General features: G+C 34.8%; 2 protein-coding genes across 4 annotated transcripts; one reads left to right on the top strand and one right to left on the bottom strand.

Annotated features, from left to right (window-relative positions):
• The first annotated feature begins 7,721 nt into the window (after positions 1-7,721).
• On the top strand, positions 7,722-9,974 carry LOC104107259 (auxin-responsive protein IAA27-like). Of its 2 annotated transcripts, XM_009616003.4 has the most exons (5): positions 7,723-8,200; positions 8,347-8,564; positions 9,120-9,261; positions 9,579-9,640; positions 9,743-9,974. In XM_009616003.4, the coding sequence occupies exons 1-5, from the start codon at positions 7,851-7,853 to the stop codon at positions 9,778-9,780; spliced, it is 810 nt and encodes a 269-aa protein (XP_009614298.1). In that variant the 5' UTR covers positions 7,723-7,850; the 3' UTR covers positions 9,781-9,974. The 2 variants fall into 2 exon arrangements, with proteins under 2 accessions (XP_018630029.1, XP_009614298.1); XM_018774513.3 differs by lacking the exons at positions 9,579-9,640; positions 9,743-9,974 and adding an exon at positions 9,393-9,555 and having other exon boundaries at positions 7,722-8,200.
• A 1,068-nt stretch (positions 9,975-11,042) lies between these two features.
• Positions 11,043-14,622, bottom strand: LOC104107260 (uncharacterized). 2 transcript variants are annotated; one of them, XM_009616004.4, is made up of 4 exons: positions 14,217-14,622; positions 13,131-13,575; positions 12,817-12,932; positions 11,043-11,606 (listed from the first exon to the last, which is right to left on the bottom strand). In XM_009616004.4, exons 1-4 carry the CDS (start codon positions 14,524-14,526, stop codon positions 11,191-11,193), a joined length of 1,287 nt encoding a protein of 428 aa, XP_009614299.1. In that variant the 5' UTR covers positions 14,527-14,622; the 3' UTR covers positions 11,043-11,190. The 2 variants fall into 2 exon arrangements, with proteins under 2 accessions (XP_009614299.1, XP_009614300.1); XM_009616005.4 differs by having other exon boundaries at positions 13,131-13,571; positions 14,217-14,601.
• Between the last annotated feature and the right edge of the window lie 731 nt (positions 14,623-15,353).

Genomic DNA, 15,353 nt, shown 5'->3' with positions numbered 1-15,353 from the left:
AATTATTTAAATTTCTAGAAATAAAATTTCATACTAGAAATTGAAAAATAAATGTTTTACTTAAAGATTTTAAAAATATTTGAAAGAGTAACAGAATAGAATTTGTTTGACTATTTAAATAATATTGGAATAATGATACCATTTTATACGCCATAAAAAAACAAAGGACGTATTTGTTATAAGAAAAATCAAATTATGGTGGATGTCTACTCTTCCTCCATGATCTTCCTCCATGATCTTCATCTCAAATGCTTAATGACATATTCAATAACATAATTTTTTCCACTTTTTATGCCTATATAAAGGCCTTGTAATAGATAGGAAAATACACACAATTGAAGAAGAAATAAGAATCTCTCCTCTCTTTCTCTCTATATCTCTTAGCTTATTTTTTCTTGTTCTATATTGTTATTTTGAGCTATATTTCATAACACGTTATCAGCACGAAGTCTCTAACCTCAAGGTTGAATTCCACCTCTGGTAAGGTATATCTCGATGATCTATTATCAAAATTATCAAGCCTAACAATTCTTTTAGATTTTGATATCAGATATACCTATCAAGTTACATCACTGTATCTAAAAATATGTTGGCTAATTCCTTAGATCAAATAGATGTATTGGTAATGTGGAGTACCCTATCAAACTGCATAGTTTTCTATTACATTGATCATGTCAATAAGACAAGATTTTCTATAATAACATATCGGATAATTTTTGTTTCTTGAATCGATGGATTAAACAACTACAGGTTAAATAGATTAAAGTGATCCTATATCTGATAGTCTTAACACTCTAACTTAACATATATCTATATGTATTAACACATGGATTGGGACATTAATACTACCATTATAGTCCATATGTTATTGAGTCATATTCGCAAATTAAATCCAGATTTTATTCAGAAAGGTATGTAGTGTTACAGGCACGTCTTTCTGCTACAGCAACAAGTTCGAGCTTTAAACCAGATAAGTTTATACCACTATTTGGAATAAGCAATGGTCTGGTTATTAGAAAATTAGTATTTATGTAGCTGCTAAGGATGTCACCTTGTTAAATTTTCATGAACTAAATAATAAGTGGCATGCGGTATACTAAAAAATCTACAAAATTAAAATTATATTTTATTATGTATGCTTATGGTTTTACCTTATAATATGATTTTATTATGCCTAGTATAATGATTATACATTAGTTTACTGTCAAATATAATAAATAATCATAATAATAATAATAATAATAATAATAATAATAATAATAATAATAATAATAATAATAATAATAATAATAATAATAATAATAATAATAATAATAATGATGATGATGATGATGATGATGATACTAATAATAATAATAATAATAATAATAATAATCGTAACTATTTTATTTTGATAAGATAAAATATTAGTATAAGAAGTATGTACTACACCAAATTTTTTATTGATGATAGTTCTTATCAAATTAACATGTTGAATCATTTCTATATGAAAAGCATATAGTAGTAGATAGTAGACAGAGATTTGTCCACTATTAATTTTTTTGATTCCCTGATTGACTTAAAGGTTCTGCTATATCTTTTTGTTTTTCTAGAAAGCATAATACTTAGTTTCCACAAAAGTGTATGGTAACTAGTAGTACTATTATTCTATTTGATACATCATTTTTCCTTAATGTTCTGGTCATATTACTTTCATCTTGAAGTAAGCTTGTTGTAGCAAAGACCACAAGTGAATTTTCAATATTATTTTATATTTTTATATATCTGTTTGACACTAATTACTTAGCTGATTTGAGTAAACGAAAGTCTATTGTTGAGAATTATATTCAAATGACATTATGAAGAGTTTAACTCAATAGGTAAGCATTTCCTTCGTATTTGAAATTGTTTTTGTCCTTTGCTATTGATGATATCAACTTCAATAAGTTCAAGTCGTAATGCACCATGAGGGTAAGACATCAGGATCAAGTCCTAATGCTCCATGATGATAAGAGTTGGATTTGAGTCCCAATTCATTATGGCCTAACATGCCTTTATATTGGTAAGACATTGGGTTTGAGTCCCACTATATTATATTGATGAAATAATGATGATTAAATAAAAATAATATATTTTTCATGAGAAGGCATGAATATTGTCCCACTTGATTTGCTTCATTTTTCAAGTGAATGTGGTAGCGACACATAATAAGTGTCACGACCCAAAATCTAACCATGGTCGTAATGGCGCCTATCGTGTTACAAGGCAAGCCTACTTCCCAAAATATTACTACTAAACCGATTATAAGAATTTAATAAAATATTTCAACATTTAAATTTTTTATAAACTAAATCAACTCTAAATATAATATAGAAAAATATGGAAACGAGCCCCAAACATCGGGGTGTCACTAAGTCATGAGTGTCTAAAACTATAAACTAAGATATATAAACTGTTTAACTGTCCAAAAGAAGAAATGACAAAAAGAGTAACAAGGTCCTGCGGACACTAGCAGCTACCTTGCAATCTCCACAGATAGCCGACCTGAACTCAACGATCGCCGCGCTCTAACTCACCTGGATCTGCACATAAAGTGCAGGGTGTAGTATGAGTACAACCACCTCAGCAATTAACAGAAAAAACTAAGGAACTGAGCAGTAGTGACGAGCTAAGTAAAACCATCCAATTATTTATTTTTACAATTTAAAAATAAACAGGTAAATTCCATAACTCAGTAAATGTTACAAAGAAGTTTAGCGGATAAATGCAGCAACAACACAAATAAATACAACCTCACAGTAGTGTCACTCCATCACTCATCACTCGCACTCAGCACTCAACACTCAAAACACTCAACACTCTGCACTCACTAGGGATGTGTACAGACTCCGGAGGGGCTCCCAAAGCCCAAGCGCTAAGCACGGACAACTCACGTGCCATCATATCAATACCTGGATCCGCACGGTCAACTCACGTGCTACGCGGATAACTCACGCGCTATGGTATCAATACCTGGACCTGCACGGTCAACTCACGTGCTACGCGGACAACTCACGCGCTATGGTATTAATATCCTCACAACCAGGCCCTCGGCCTCACTCAATCATATACCTCACTAGCCTCATCATCACCAACAAATAAGGGAACACAACTCACATCAAGTATCACCGCATATTAGCAAATAATAGAGACTGAGGTAAACGGGTACAATAATTTCTATGACTGAGTACAAATAATGTGAGCATGAATAAAGCCTAAGCATGATCTCTAACATAAAGGCAAACAAGTTCAACAACAAATAAACACATAACCACAGATAATAGCCATTAGGCCTCACAGCCTCACGGGACGGATCGAGTCTCAATCCCTCGTGGTGCACACCCACGCGCTCGTTACCTAGCATGGGTATCACTTCCAAACCATCGCGTGATGTCAAATCTCCGAGTTTATACCCTCAAAGCTAGAGTTAAAACTGTTACTTACCTTAACAGCGTAAAAATCCTACTCCGAGATGCCCTCGTCTCTGGACTCGGTCTCCAAAAGCTCTGAATCTATCCATAATCAGAATAATACTATCAACATAGGCTAAAGAATCAAATTCCAACGAAAAAACTACATAAATAGGCCAAAAATCCGAAATCGGCCAAAACCCGCCCCCGGGCCCACGTCTCAAAACCAAAAAATAATGGCAGAATAATAATCCTCGTCCTCTCCCGAGTCTAACCATATAAAATTCATCAAATTCCGATATCAACTCGACCCTCAAATCTTCAATTAAAGTCTTGAAGATTTCTACCATTTTCAACTCCATAATCTTTCCATAAACCTTATTGATATGTATAAATGATACTATTACACCCAAGAATCCTACTCTTAATCACCCATCTTTACCCCAAGTCGAAATTGAAGACTAGGGATTAGAACCTTACCTCTTGGGTGAAGATCTTGTGATATTTTCTTGTTGGATTTCAAAGCTTGAACAAGATCTTGATGAACAAAGCACTTAAGCTTCTTCCTCTCTCTAGAACACTCTCCCTTCTCTCTAAAAAATGTCAGATTTTTGCTCCAAAATGAGTCCCAAATCCTCTTTATCAAAATGAGTTCGGGTTATGAAAATAGAAAAATTAACCCTCCGAAAGCAGGTATGCGGTCGCATAATGGACCGCAGAATGGGTATGCGGGTCGCAAAATGCACCGCAAAATTGATGTCCAGAAATGGGCTTCAATGGACAGGTTTGCGACCATTTTGCAGTCGCATAACTACTTCTGCGATCGCAGAATTGGTCGCAGAATTGCATTTTTCTAGACTTTGGTAATTTGGTCATAACTTCTCGTAGGAATGTCCAAATGACAAACGATTTGAAGCGTTGGAAACTAGACACATAGACCTTTCTTTTGATAGGTAATACACTATATAACACTTCTTATCATGAGAGTTATACTCATTTGAAGTTAGGTCTTGTGCAAACTCACTTGAAACTTTAGTCTTATGAAATTTCCAACTTTCAAACTTCTCGTTAACCATCCGAAATTATTCCGATCCCCTCGGGACCTCAACCAATATTTTTCACAAGTCATATATCACTACCCGAACTTAGACGAACCTTCTGAACAACCAAAACAACACCAAAACACCAATTCAACCTCGGATTCAAGCCTAAGAACTTCTAAACTTCAAAATTCGCCAACGATGCCGAAACCTATCAAACCACGTCCGAATGACCTCAGATTTTGCGCACACGTCACAAATGACACTACAAACCTACTCCAACTTCCGGAATTCTATTCCGACCCCGATATTAAAATTTTTCACTGCCGACCAAAATCGCCAAATTTCCAATTTTGCCATTTCAAGCCTAATTCTACCACGGACCTCTAAATCACATTCTGGACGCACTCCTAAGTCTAAAATTACCTAACGGAGCTAACGGAACCATCAGAATTCAAATCCGAGATCGTTTATACATAGGTCAATATCCGGTTAACTTTTCTAACTTAACTTTCTAACTAAGAGACTAAATGTTCATTTCACTCCAAAACTACTCCGAACCCAAACCTACCAACTCGATACAACTCAATACCGCTGAACAACATATAAAGAAGTAGGAATGGGTAAACATGGCTATAACTCTCGAAACGACTGGTCGGGTCATTACAATAAGTCTAAATGAAGACAAGTGGTTGAACAATGAACGTGGGCGTTTCAAATATCAAAATAATAATAATCATCACTATGATTATAAAAGGAGAACAATAAGGTTCTCAAAATAGTCCTTCAAAATGTGAAGGCAATAGTTACCATCAAATTGGTATGAAAAATAATAAAGCACGCCGCTGATTATGATCCATTCCTTGAAGAGAATGTGACTTGTGATAAGCATTGAGAATGCAGACCCATTCCTAAAGGTGAATGTGGCAATATGTGATAAAAATAATGAATAAAGACATGCAATGCATGATTAGATGAATACCACATAACTCACCTCTAAGGGAGGTTTGAGTGAAATAAAGAGAATAAATATTATTGTGTAGTTACATGAATATGTCATTGGTCGCGTACATGTGATACGCCAAAAAATATTTTGTTGTGCCTTATAAAAGGTTATTAAAGGCAAAATTAAAGCAAGAAATGATTTTGCTTATGATGATTTTGACCATGACAATTTATTATGATATAATTTTCTTCGTGAAGGAGATATTTACCATATGAATGGTGTAACAAAAGATCTTAAAGTACAAAAGTTGTTAAGAGCTCTGAAAAAATTAATTTGTTACTACCCGGATGAATAAAATTATTCACGACATTAATATTATAAAGTCTTAAAAGAACCTTTTGAGTTTCAAATGTATAAGTCAAAGTGGTTGGCATATTGAGACTATAAATGAAAAGAATGTTGAATATCTTCATATTTCTATAATCATAACGGGTAAATATGAAAGGTTACACGATTTTCTTTCTATTTGTACTACACAAATATAAGCATAATGATGGAATCATATGTCACAAGTAAACTAGAGGTTTACTGAAATAAATATTAGTTGGCATGACCGGTTGACCATCCCTGTTCAATTATGATGCGAAAAATTAATTGAGAATTACAGTGACATATATTGAAGAAATAGAAGATTCTTCAAGAATTCTCTTGTGCTACTTATTCCCATGATATACCAGTCAAGGTTGGGATTGAATCCCTAGAACGAATAAAAGGTGATAAATATATGGGCCCAATCACCTGCCATGTGGACCGTTTACTATTATATGATTTTTATTGATGCATCTATTCTATGGTCACATGTGCATTTGTTATCAACTTGCAGTTTGGCTTTTGCAAGATTGATTGCCCAAATTATTAGAGCACAATTTCAGAATATAAATTATGATGATTTATCTTGATAATGCTGGTTTAAATCCAAGTTGGTTTAGCAGAAATTGTATGCCTATAATTATAGCAAAACCATTAGTTATGAGAACAAAATTGTCAAAATAAAATTTGGTATATGATGTATTATTTAATATACAGCAGCACTTGTACACATCTGGCCAAGTTATGATAAGTTCCCTCTATCACAATCGGTTCAGGGTCAGGAACCAAATAATTTTCATCTAAAAATATGAATGTGCTATATGATTTAATTGTTCCATCACAATGCACAAAGATGGATTCCCAAATAAGACTAGGGATATGTGTTGGTGATCCCAACAATAGGGGAGAAAATAGGCAGTTGAAAAAGTAATGCATGTAATGAATTATTATGAGTACATCTAGATCCTCGTACGAGAAAATGTGAACTTGAAGTTCAAGTGATAATTCATTTGCAAAATATTGGCAGGCGTATTTGCTGAGCCACAGCTAAATGTCATATTCCAACTGCTAATGCTCGAAATAAAATAAAGTTCATAATGGATAGAGTCTATGGCATGCATGCGTGAAGCATAATATACTAATCAGTTCCAAATATAAAACTCCTTGAAGAAGGAGACGAACAAATGTTCAAGATGGTCATAATAAGGAGGCAAGTGCTCTAGAAGAGCACCACGACATAACATTTAATAAGACTTCATGAGAGAAGCTCAGGTACCTGAAAATAATTAGATAAAGAGATCTCAAATGCTTAATGACATATTCAATGACATATTTTTCTTCACTTTTTATGCCTGCATAAATGTCTTGTAATAGATAGGAAAATACAAACAATTAAAGAAGAAATACGAATCTCCTCTCTTTTTCTCTATATCTCTTAGTTTATTTTTTTTTATTCTATATTGTTAATTTTAGTTATATTTCATGACATTATTAAACTTACGGCGAGACTAACTTATGGCGAGTCTCGGCTGTTATTATAGTTTAAGGACAAAAAACTTTAATGTGTTTTAAAATTGGTGTTTACATCTAAAGAATAATTGAAGGAAGCAGTAGCATTTCATTAAACAATGCTATAGCCTACTAGCATACTGTGTTGTCATAAAACAGTAGCTGTGAACGGAATTTGTGTAACAGAGTTGGTTATAAGTGGACAAGTTGAAATCATCATTATTACTTTTTCCGACCAAAGATACCAAATTTCCATATAAAAACAAATTAGCACTAGCTAATCACTATTTGCTTTAAACAATTGTACTAAAACAAAGCTACTACTATTTCTCAGCTATTTCACAAACATCTTTAGATAAGCATCTGCAATAGTTTTTCCACTATTACTCTTACAGTTCATTTATTCCAAAAGTAAAGGCTACAAAAGCACCAAACAAATTTCTTTTCTGCATCAACAAAAACACCTCAACCAAAATCTCTTCTCTTAACTTAAAGTTGCCTTCTTTTTCATCTCTTCCATAGTTTCTTGAATTCTTGTTTTTTGGAATTTCAACTTCAATGTCTATACCATTAGAACATGATTATATAGGTTTAACAGAAGCTTCTTTAATGGAAAGAAGTTCTGATAAAAATAGTGATGTTCTCAACCTTAAGGAGACTGAGCTAAGACTTGGGTTACCGGGTACTGAGGAAAAGAATACGGGTCTTAACCCTTCAAACAATTTCATATCAAGAACAAAAAGGGGGTTTTCTGATGCCATTGATGCTTCTGGAAAATGGGATTTGTCCATTAATTGCAGATCAGAAACTGATTGGAGAAAAGAAGAAGTGTTATTTTCCCCTAAAGGAAGAAATGGAAGCTCAAAGCCAACTCCATCAAATGAAAATAGTGCTCCTCAGACTTCAAAGTTAGTAACTTTCTCTGTTCTTGAATTCTGTAGAGTTAATTTTACTTTGGTCACTTAAACTTTTTTGGCGTTTTTTGTTAATATGGGTATAAATTCCTGCAATTATGGTTAAAGTGGAGTTTTTTTTTTTTTATGTTGTGAATTAGGGCACAAGTAGTTGGATGGCCACCAATTAGATCATTCCGCAAAAATACACTGGCCACCAAAAAGAATGATGCTGAAGGAAAATCGGGTTCGAGTTGCCTTTATGTGAAAGTTAGAATGGATGGTGCTCCATATTTGAGAAAGGTTGATATCAAAACTTACAGCAACTATGGGGAGCTCTCATCAGCACTTGAAAAGATGTTCAGCTGCTTTAGTATTGGTATAATTCTCCCTTTGCAACATGCAAACAATACATTTATAAGCTTTTAGGAGGACAGCTTAATCTCTAAGAAAGAGAAGTTACAAATACAATTTACATTTAGACAAGAACAAGAACAATTGAATCATAGTTTCTTCCTTTACCTTTTCATCCATAAAGTTTTGGTTTTAATTCATATTCACCGATGAATAAAGATTTTTTACACTATCAATGTATTTTTAACCTATTATTTACTTTATTTTCTATGCTATCAAATTATGCTTATCATAGATAGGTACTTGTTGGTGTAAGTCATTTCAATCGTCTGATAGGCGAAAGAAGTCTTACACTTGTCCGTGTATAAAAGTTAAACTCAAAAGTTTTTGTTTAGGCACCAAACAACGGGGTGTAAATTGAAGATCTTTCTCATTATCCAAACACTGTAGCCCCTTGTTCTTCTGATAACCAGCACTTTGGGAATTATTGCTGTTTGTGGGGGTTCGTTTTCTACTATTTTGGCTTGAGTTTTGAGATTGCGGATGTGTCTTAAGTCATGTAATTGTGAATATTATTCAGGGCAGTGCACCAGTGATAGACTTCCAGGGCAGGAGGAACTTAGTGAAAGTCACTTGATGGATCTAGTCAATGGTTCTGAGTATGTGCTGACCTATGAAGATAAAGATGGCGATTGGATGCTTGTAGGAGATGTTCCTTGGGAGTAAGTTCTTTTCCATCTTACTATTATTTAAGTCTCAAGACCGGTTTATATTCTTATTACTGTGTTGTTGATTTGGCTGTTTTCCTCGTTACAACAACAAATTCAGTGCAATCCCACACGTGTGTATGCAGACTTTATGAAGGAAGATAGAAGATGCTGTTTCCGCTGTTTTCCTCATTCTTTTTCTTAAATAGCTTGCAGTTGTCTATTTTTCTTTTCCTCCATGTCTTAGATCCTCAATTCAATATCCAGATCTAGGAATCCCTTAGTATGATCCTATAGCTGCATCCGCTCATTGTTTTTGGATGTTATGATAGGATGTTCATAGACTCATGCAAGAGATTGCGGATTATGAAAAGCTCTGAGGCAATTGGGCTAGGTATGTCCTATCACTGTGATCGTGTCCATGCTTATGTAGTACTTCTTTTTCCCTTCTGTCTAAGATATGCTTTAAAATGACTTTCTTTCTCTTGCTTTGCAGCTCCAAGGGCCAAAAACAAGTGCAAGAACCAAAGTTAGTGACTGAAAGATTAACTATCCAATGGTTTCTACTTTGACGGCTATCCTTTTTCTGCTCTCTTTTGTATCTGGAATTAGAATAGATGTGTAGCATTCCCTGAAAGGAAGCACTGGTTTAAGAAGATATAACCGGTGATATCCAAGATTTTTGTTCTGTATTCCCTACGGAAATTGTTAGTGCTTGTTACTTGCAACACTGTCTCGTATCTCACCCCTAAACTGAACCTTCAACTTTCTGTTTACCATAAGAAAGAAGCTCCTAGACCGTAGTAGATCAGGAGAGACACTACAATTATGAGGCCTGAAGTACACAATGCCTACAGAAGTGGCGGAGTTATTGGGAGTTTTTCTGGGTGGAGGATACTCACAACTGTGGCTGTCTCTTTTCAGTGGCAATTTGTGCTTGCACATGCTACCAGCAAGTTTATTTGCAAAAGAAAATTCATAGTTTAGCAAATACTCCTACCCACTATTGATATGATGAAAAATAATAACTTCTAACCAACTAGAGTAATTCTTCTTCTAAAAAAATCAGAGTCAGCTTCAAGAATTCATGCAAGAATTCGTGTTTTCCTCGTGTTAGAATGAGTGCCTTATCAAAGAAAAAGAAAAGGACAGCGCTTAGGCTTGAAATAATATGACTTCAGCTTGAACCTTCTATTTGTTGGTTCAACAACCATGAACGCAAGTAAATCTGGATGCCTCGCCTTTGATCTGCCTTTTCCCACTCAATCCTAAGACGCCAAAGAAAATCCACTACTGCTCTTATAATGAAAAAAGAAAAGAAAACCCGCTAGTGCTTAGTTCTGCTGACCTGCAGAAGCTCGGTAAGGATACTGTGCCAGGAATTCTTCTTTCATGGATTGAATTAGTTATATATGAAAACTGTCTGAGGCTTGGCACCCGTTGCTTATCTGTCAAGGAAATCCTAACTATTCAAACTGGAATCGTCAGTTAGAACCTTCTGAAATGCCCAAGTGCCAGTTACTTCTCAGCCTCAGTGAAGTTGAGTGTATGTACAACTGAGAATAAAAGGCCAGAGTAGCAATAGCTCTGGGGTCGCAGTAAGATCACAACATAACTGAATGCTATGTGCATGTAAATCATTTTAACACAATTGCAATAGGTTAGATAACCAGAATAAGGAGAGCAATTTGAACATGAAGCTATTTTAGCACATAATCTACAGGCATCGCATACAGATTCACTCACCGGACTTTCATGATTCTGAGCAAATATCAGAGTGACCAGAGGGCATAAGCTGACATCTGAAAGATTGTAGTATGTATTGGCAGCACAGAAACAGTGTCTCAAGAGTTACACCATAAAGAACTAAAAGAACAGAAAAAGAAATGGAGAGATCACATGTAAATACAAAACTACAACCTATATGCAGTAGCAACCAAAATCTCATTCTTGTGACACCTGAAGATAGACCATTTGAGTGTAACCGTTGAATACAGATGCCTCCAGTCTAGATAAGCCAAGCCTCCGAAACAAGCCATATCTGCCGTCTTCAACAATAGGACTTGATGCACGAGCCGGATCATATCTCGTCTGATGAGTTAATGAAGGACCAGCCACAGGAGGAAGCTCCCAATAAACATCTAACACTGACTCTACAAACCTGCTATTTTTAAAATGTTCTGAATAAGAAATGGCTTTATTGCTGTGGTTAAAATCATCCCGCATCTTCCCTTTCACTCCCCACCAAGCTTCACCAGGACCACAAAGTTCCTCAATATCAACGGACTTCTCCCAGAACTTCTTCCTTCTTGCTCTGATCCTTGCTTCATCACTGTCCTTAAAGCAGCTATGGCCTCCACCTGTAAATGAAATGGAAAATGTATCACGTATTAAGAAGTGAACTAACCATAAAAGTCAGTGAATATTTCACAAACGGAAAAATATGTCTAAAGTGAATTGTATTCATCGTTTTCTTCCTTTCATTTTTACATATTTCTCTTTTGTTTACCCTGGTTGTCCAATCTCATAATCAACATAAACTGATTCTTTATAACTGCATGTGATAAAGGCGGCTAAACAATTGTCTTTACTTGGTTAGACAGCTAAGCAAACAAAAGACTTCATGATACAGGATAAAACATATTTGAAGACAAAGCATGTAACTCTCTGTTCCAAATAGAAGATTCACCAAAGTTAGAAGGATCATGTTGTCCGATCATGTTGCGAGCGCAGACACCATATGTTACTTGGGTAGTTCTTTATCAACTACCAACACAGTTTTCATATCTTCCTTAGTGGGACAAGTTTCATTGCCAACAAAGCAGCAAAAATAGTTAAAACAAAAAGAGGACAAAGATAGTTCCATTTGGCTGCAGAATTATCCCAAAATGATAATATATAGCATACCTTCTATTCTTTTATTTTCTCCGCGCTTGACTAAAAATCAACTGTCTGTCTCATTCCTTCCTAGAGCTAGCTGCACTGTACTCTGCTAACTCTACATAATCTTGCTTGCCCTACCAATCTTTTCTCCAGTATAGATAAAGGAAAGAGCATGGCTATTCCCTTCTCTGACTCTGTTACGCTTGACAAATCTTGATTTGACTTCAATGTCCTATATAATCATGATTCAATCCAACTTTTGAATTCTCTTGTTAGTATCACTGAGTTAATTGACCTTCTAATATTTTTGGATTTTCTGGTAGGAATCACTTAGTTATTGACAAATTTCATATCCTCTAAAATTTATCAACATCCTTAAGTTTTGCATTGCAAATTCCTTTTGAGAGAAACATCAGTTATAATACTCCATTCAGGTTTTCATGGGCGAAAACTACTTCTGCACATGATTTCAATGTATTTTTTCCTTTTTTTTTTTTTTTTGAACAAGGTAACAGATAATTTCAATGTATTTGTTCTTTCACATACAAGGTCAACAAATGTGAAGAAGATTTCCAAATACAAGGTTGAATCAGCTCCAAAAGGGGAAAAAGAGAGTCAGAATAAAGAATGGCTGCTTTGGCCTTGACAGAGGAAAGATAATTATTTAAAGTTTAAATGAAAATATACCTCTTATATAAAATTGATCACACATCTGCCTGAAGGAATAGTGATCTCCAGTACCAGTATCATAATTGTCCTCAAACAAAAGATGCCTGAACCCAGCTTTAAGTGCTTGCTTCAGTCTGTCGATCAAAGTTCAAATCCAAACAAAAGAGAGAATGAGTCAAAAATTTGCAAAAACAAGTGGCAACTGGCAAAGCCATAGAATCAGTGGATGCAGCAATGGAATAGATAATAATTAGACAGAACAGCGACGGAAGGAATTACTATTTTAAGAAACCCACAATAGAGAACTTCCATGTTACAAAAGTTTATATTACCTTTTCAATTCATTTTGATGGTCATCAAAAAAGACAAGAACATGGCTAAGATCCTTGACTCCGTGTTTCTTCATAACTTTTCTCCAATCTACGCTTCCAAAATCAACAAAGTCTTTTCCAGCATAGTATGTGCAGTTGCCATCAACATAAGCAGGTCCTTTCTTGAGATACTTCTCAGGATGACGGGGTGTAAGTGAGATGATTGGTGTATCTGGCATTGCTTGTCTCAAAACCCAAGTTGAGTGTCCTTTGAATGCACCACTCTCAATCATCAATTCTGGTTTTAACCACCGAGTCATAAACCAGAGCCCAAAGCTGTGGTCAAAACCCATCCCATACATGTTATTCTTAATAGGTCGTGTCTCATATATGGGCACAAACTCCTCCAGACCTTTGATTAAATCCTTTGTGGTCCATTCAACAGTTTTTCCATGTTTCGATCTGCCTTTTGACAAGAGTTAAAATTAATTAAAGGTGCATTGGATCATGTGAATTTCATTGCTCAACAACTGAATTGAATATTCAAATAGATATAACTGGTTTTCACTCAACATCTCCCTTATCCAGAAAAGGAAAATGACATCAGTGTAGATGAAATATAAAATGCACACACACAGGCACTCGTGTAAACAGTTGTTTCATTTGTTGACCATAGGTCTAAAGTGCAGCTTAAGACATTATTTGGTAAAATAACTTCATGATGATAAACCATTTTAGCTCCGCTTGGGATTAAATATATTAGCCTGAAACTACTAGAAAGCCAATTCGTTCAGTTTATGCCACACACTATGAAGCTCACTATTATCAACTATAAAAGAACACTAAAGTTAGGAGGCTATAATTAATCCATTTTATGCCACACTCTGAATCTTTTAAATGATCATCAATCAATGAATACTAAGTGAATGAGGATATATACAAAGTAAATGTGGATAGCATTTTCAATTATTAAAATGCCTTGAAATTAGATGTACAATTGAATTCATTAACTGATCAGCCGAAAAAAAATAATACATTCAAACGCAATTCTCAATTTAAAAAATAAACCAGATCTGGATAGACACTAAAATGGGAAAGGGAGCTTACACCAGGGAACGCCGAGAGATCCGAAGTCGGTTTCAAGGCCATCAAAGCCGAAGAATCGCAAACGAGAAATGTGATCGGAAGAGGAAGCTGAGATACACACTAAATCACGAGTGTGATAAACGAAAGAAGTGAGCACAATGATTACGAGCCCTATGAGAAGGCATGGCCAGAGGTGGCCGGTTCGAATCAAGTAATTCGTGATCCTCGTCGGTACGGAAATGTGCTTTCGTGTTTTGGATTCGTCGCCGTCGTCATCGCCGTCGTCACTGAACGGCGCCGCCCTCCGAGAAGAGAGCACCCTTTCTAGCATCGTCCTCGTTTGTGCTTTCGCCTCCTACTCTACTCTCACTCTATGCTTCTTCTCTGTTGTGTAAAGAAAAGTTTTTAATTTGCTGGAGACGGACTTTGGATTAGTACTCCGATTCAGTTGAGAGTGGCGGATGGAGAGAGCTTTAGTTGGAAAATTATACTTTGACCACTCAACTTTACATGTAATTCACAATGCCCCTATATTATGTTTAGTAGTATTTTTCACTTTCTAAGTCTTTTCATAATGCTACATTGGTCCATCTAGCCAAGCATGAATATGTATACTCTGCCGAAAATTAATGATCACGACATGATTAATTTAGGACTTTTAATGTAAAAGATGTATTAAATTGACTTTACCATAAGTTAACGAGAAAAGAAAAAATAAATAATGTTTTGGATATACAAAAAATATCATATTCTTTTATCGAAAAGATATTAATAATGTGCCTAGAGTATAATTGTATGGTACCCTTTATTATTTATTTTATTTTTTTTTCTTCTTTTTTTCTCATCTCACTATATATCGGTGAAACACATGGATCTTGTTAATAAGCTATTAACTATTATTCTTTTGGGACAGAATACGGAGATAAATAATCACACTTATATTTAACTATCAACATTGATATCATTTATGATAGAATATAAGTTTTATACATTAATAACGTAGAGACCACAAAATTATATTTAAAAAATAATTACATAAAAACCCATCATAATCAACTAATGTATTATTACAAGTTAAAATTTTATATTATCAAGGTATATAACTTAAATCATTGTACTGCTTCAATGAATTGTAACTGAAATAAAATGGACATAGCC

This window comes from Nicotiana tomentosiformis, chromosome 3, assembly GCF_000390325.3.
Source record: "Nicotiana tomentosiformis chromosome 3, ASM39032v3, whole genome shotgun sequence".
Classification (NCBI taxonomy): Eukaryota; Viridiplantae; Streptophyta; class Magnoliopsida; order Solanales; family Solanaceae; genus Nicotiana; species Nicotiana tomentosiformis.
The sequence above is the reverse complement of the archived record's forward strand: the minus strand, read 5'-3'. Positions and strand labels throughout refer to the sequence as shown.

Bases quoted from the DNA above. Each gene is read 5' to 3' on its own strand.
- LOC104107260 (XM_009616004.4), bottom strand. From the start codon at position 14,526: ATGCTAGAAAGGGTGCTCTCTTCTCGGAGGGCGGCGCCGTTCAGTGAC. The intron at 13,576-14,216 runs GTAAGCTCCCTT...TCTTGTCAAAAG, and splicing joins ATCTCTCGGCGTTCCCTGGT to GCAGATCGAAACATGGAAAA. The intron at 11,607-12,816 runs GTATATTTTCAT...TTTCATTTACAG, and splicing joins TGATCAATTTTATATAAGAG to GTGGAGGCCATAGCTGCTTT.
- LOC104107259 (XM_009616003.4), top strand. From the start codon at position 7,851: ATGTCTATACCATTAGAACATGATTATATAGGTTTAACAGAAGCTTCT. The intron at 9,262-9,578 runs GTAAGTTCTTTT...ATGTTATGATAG, and splicing joins GTAGGAGATGTTCCTTGGGA to GATGTTCATAGACTCATGCA. The intron at 9,641-9,742 runs GTATGTCCTATC...CTTGCTTTGCAG, and splicing joins CTCTGAGGCAATTGGGCTAG to CTCCAAGGGCCAAAAACAAG.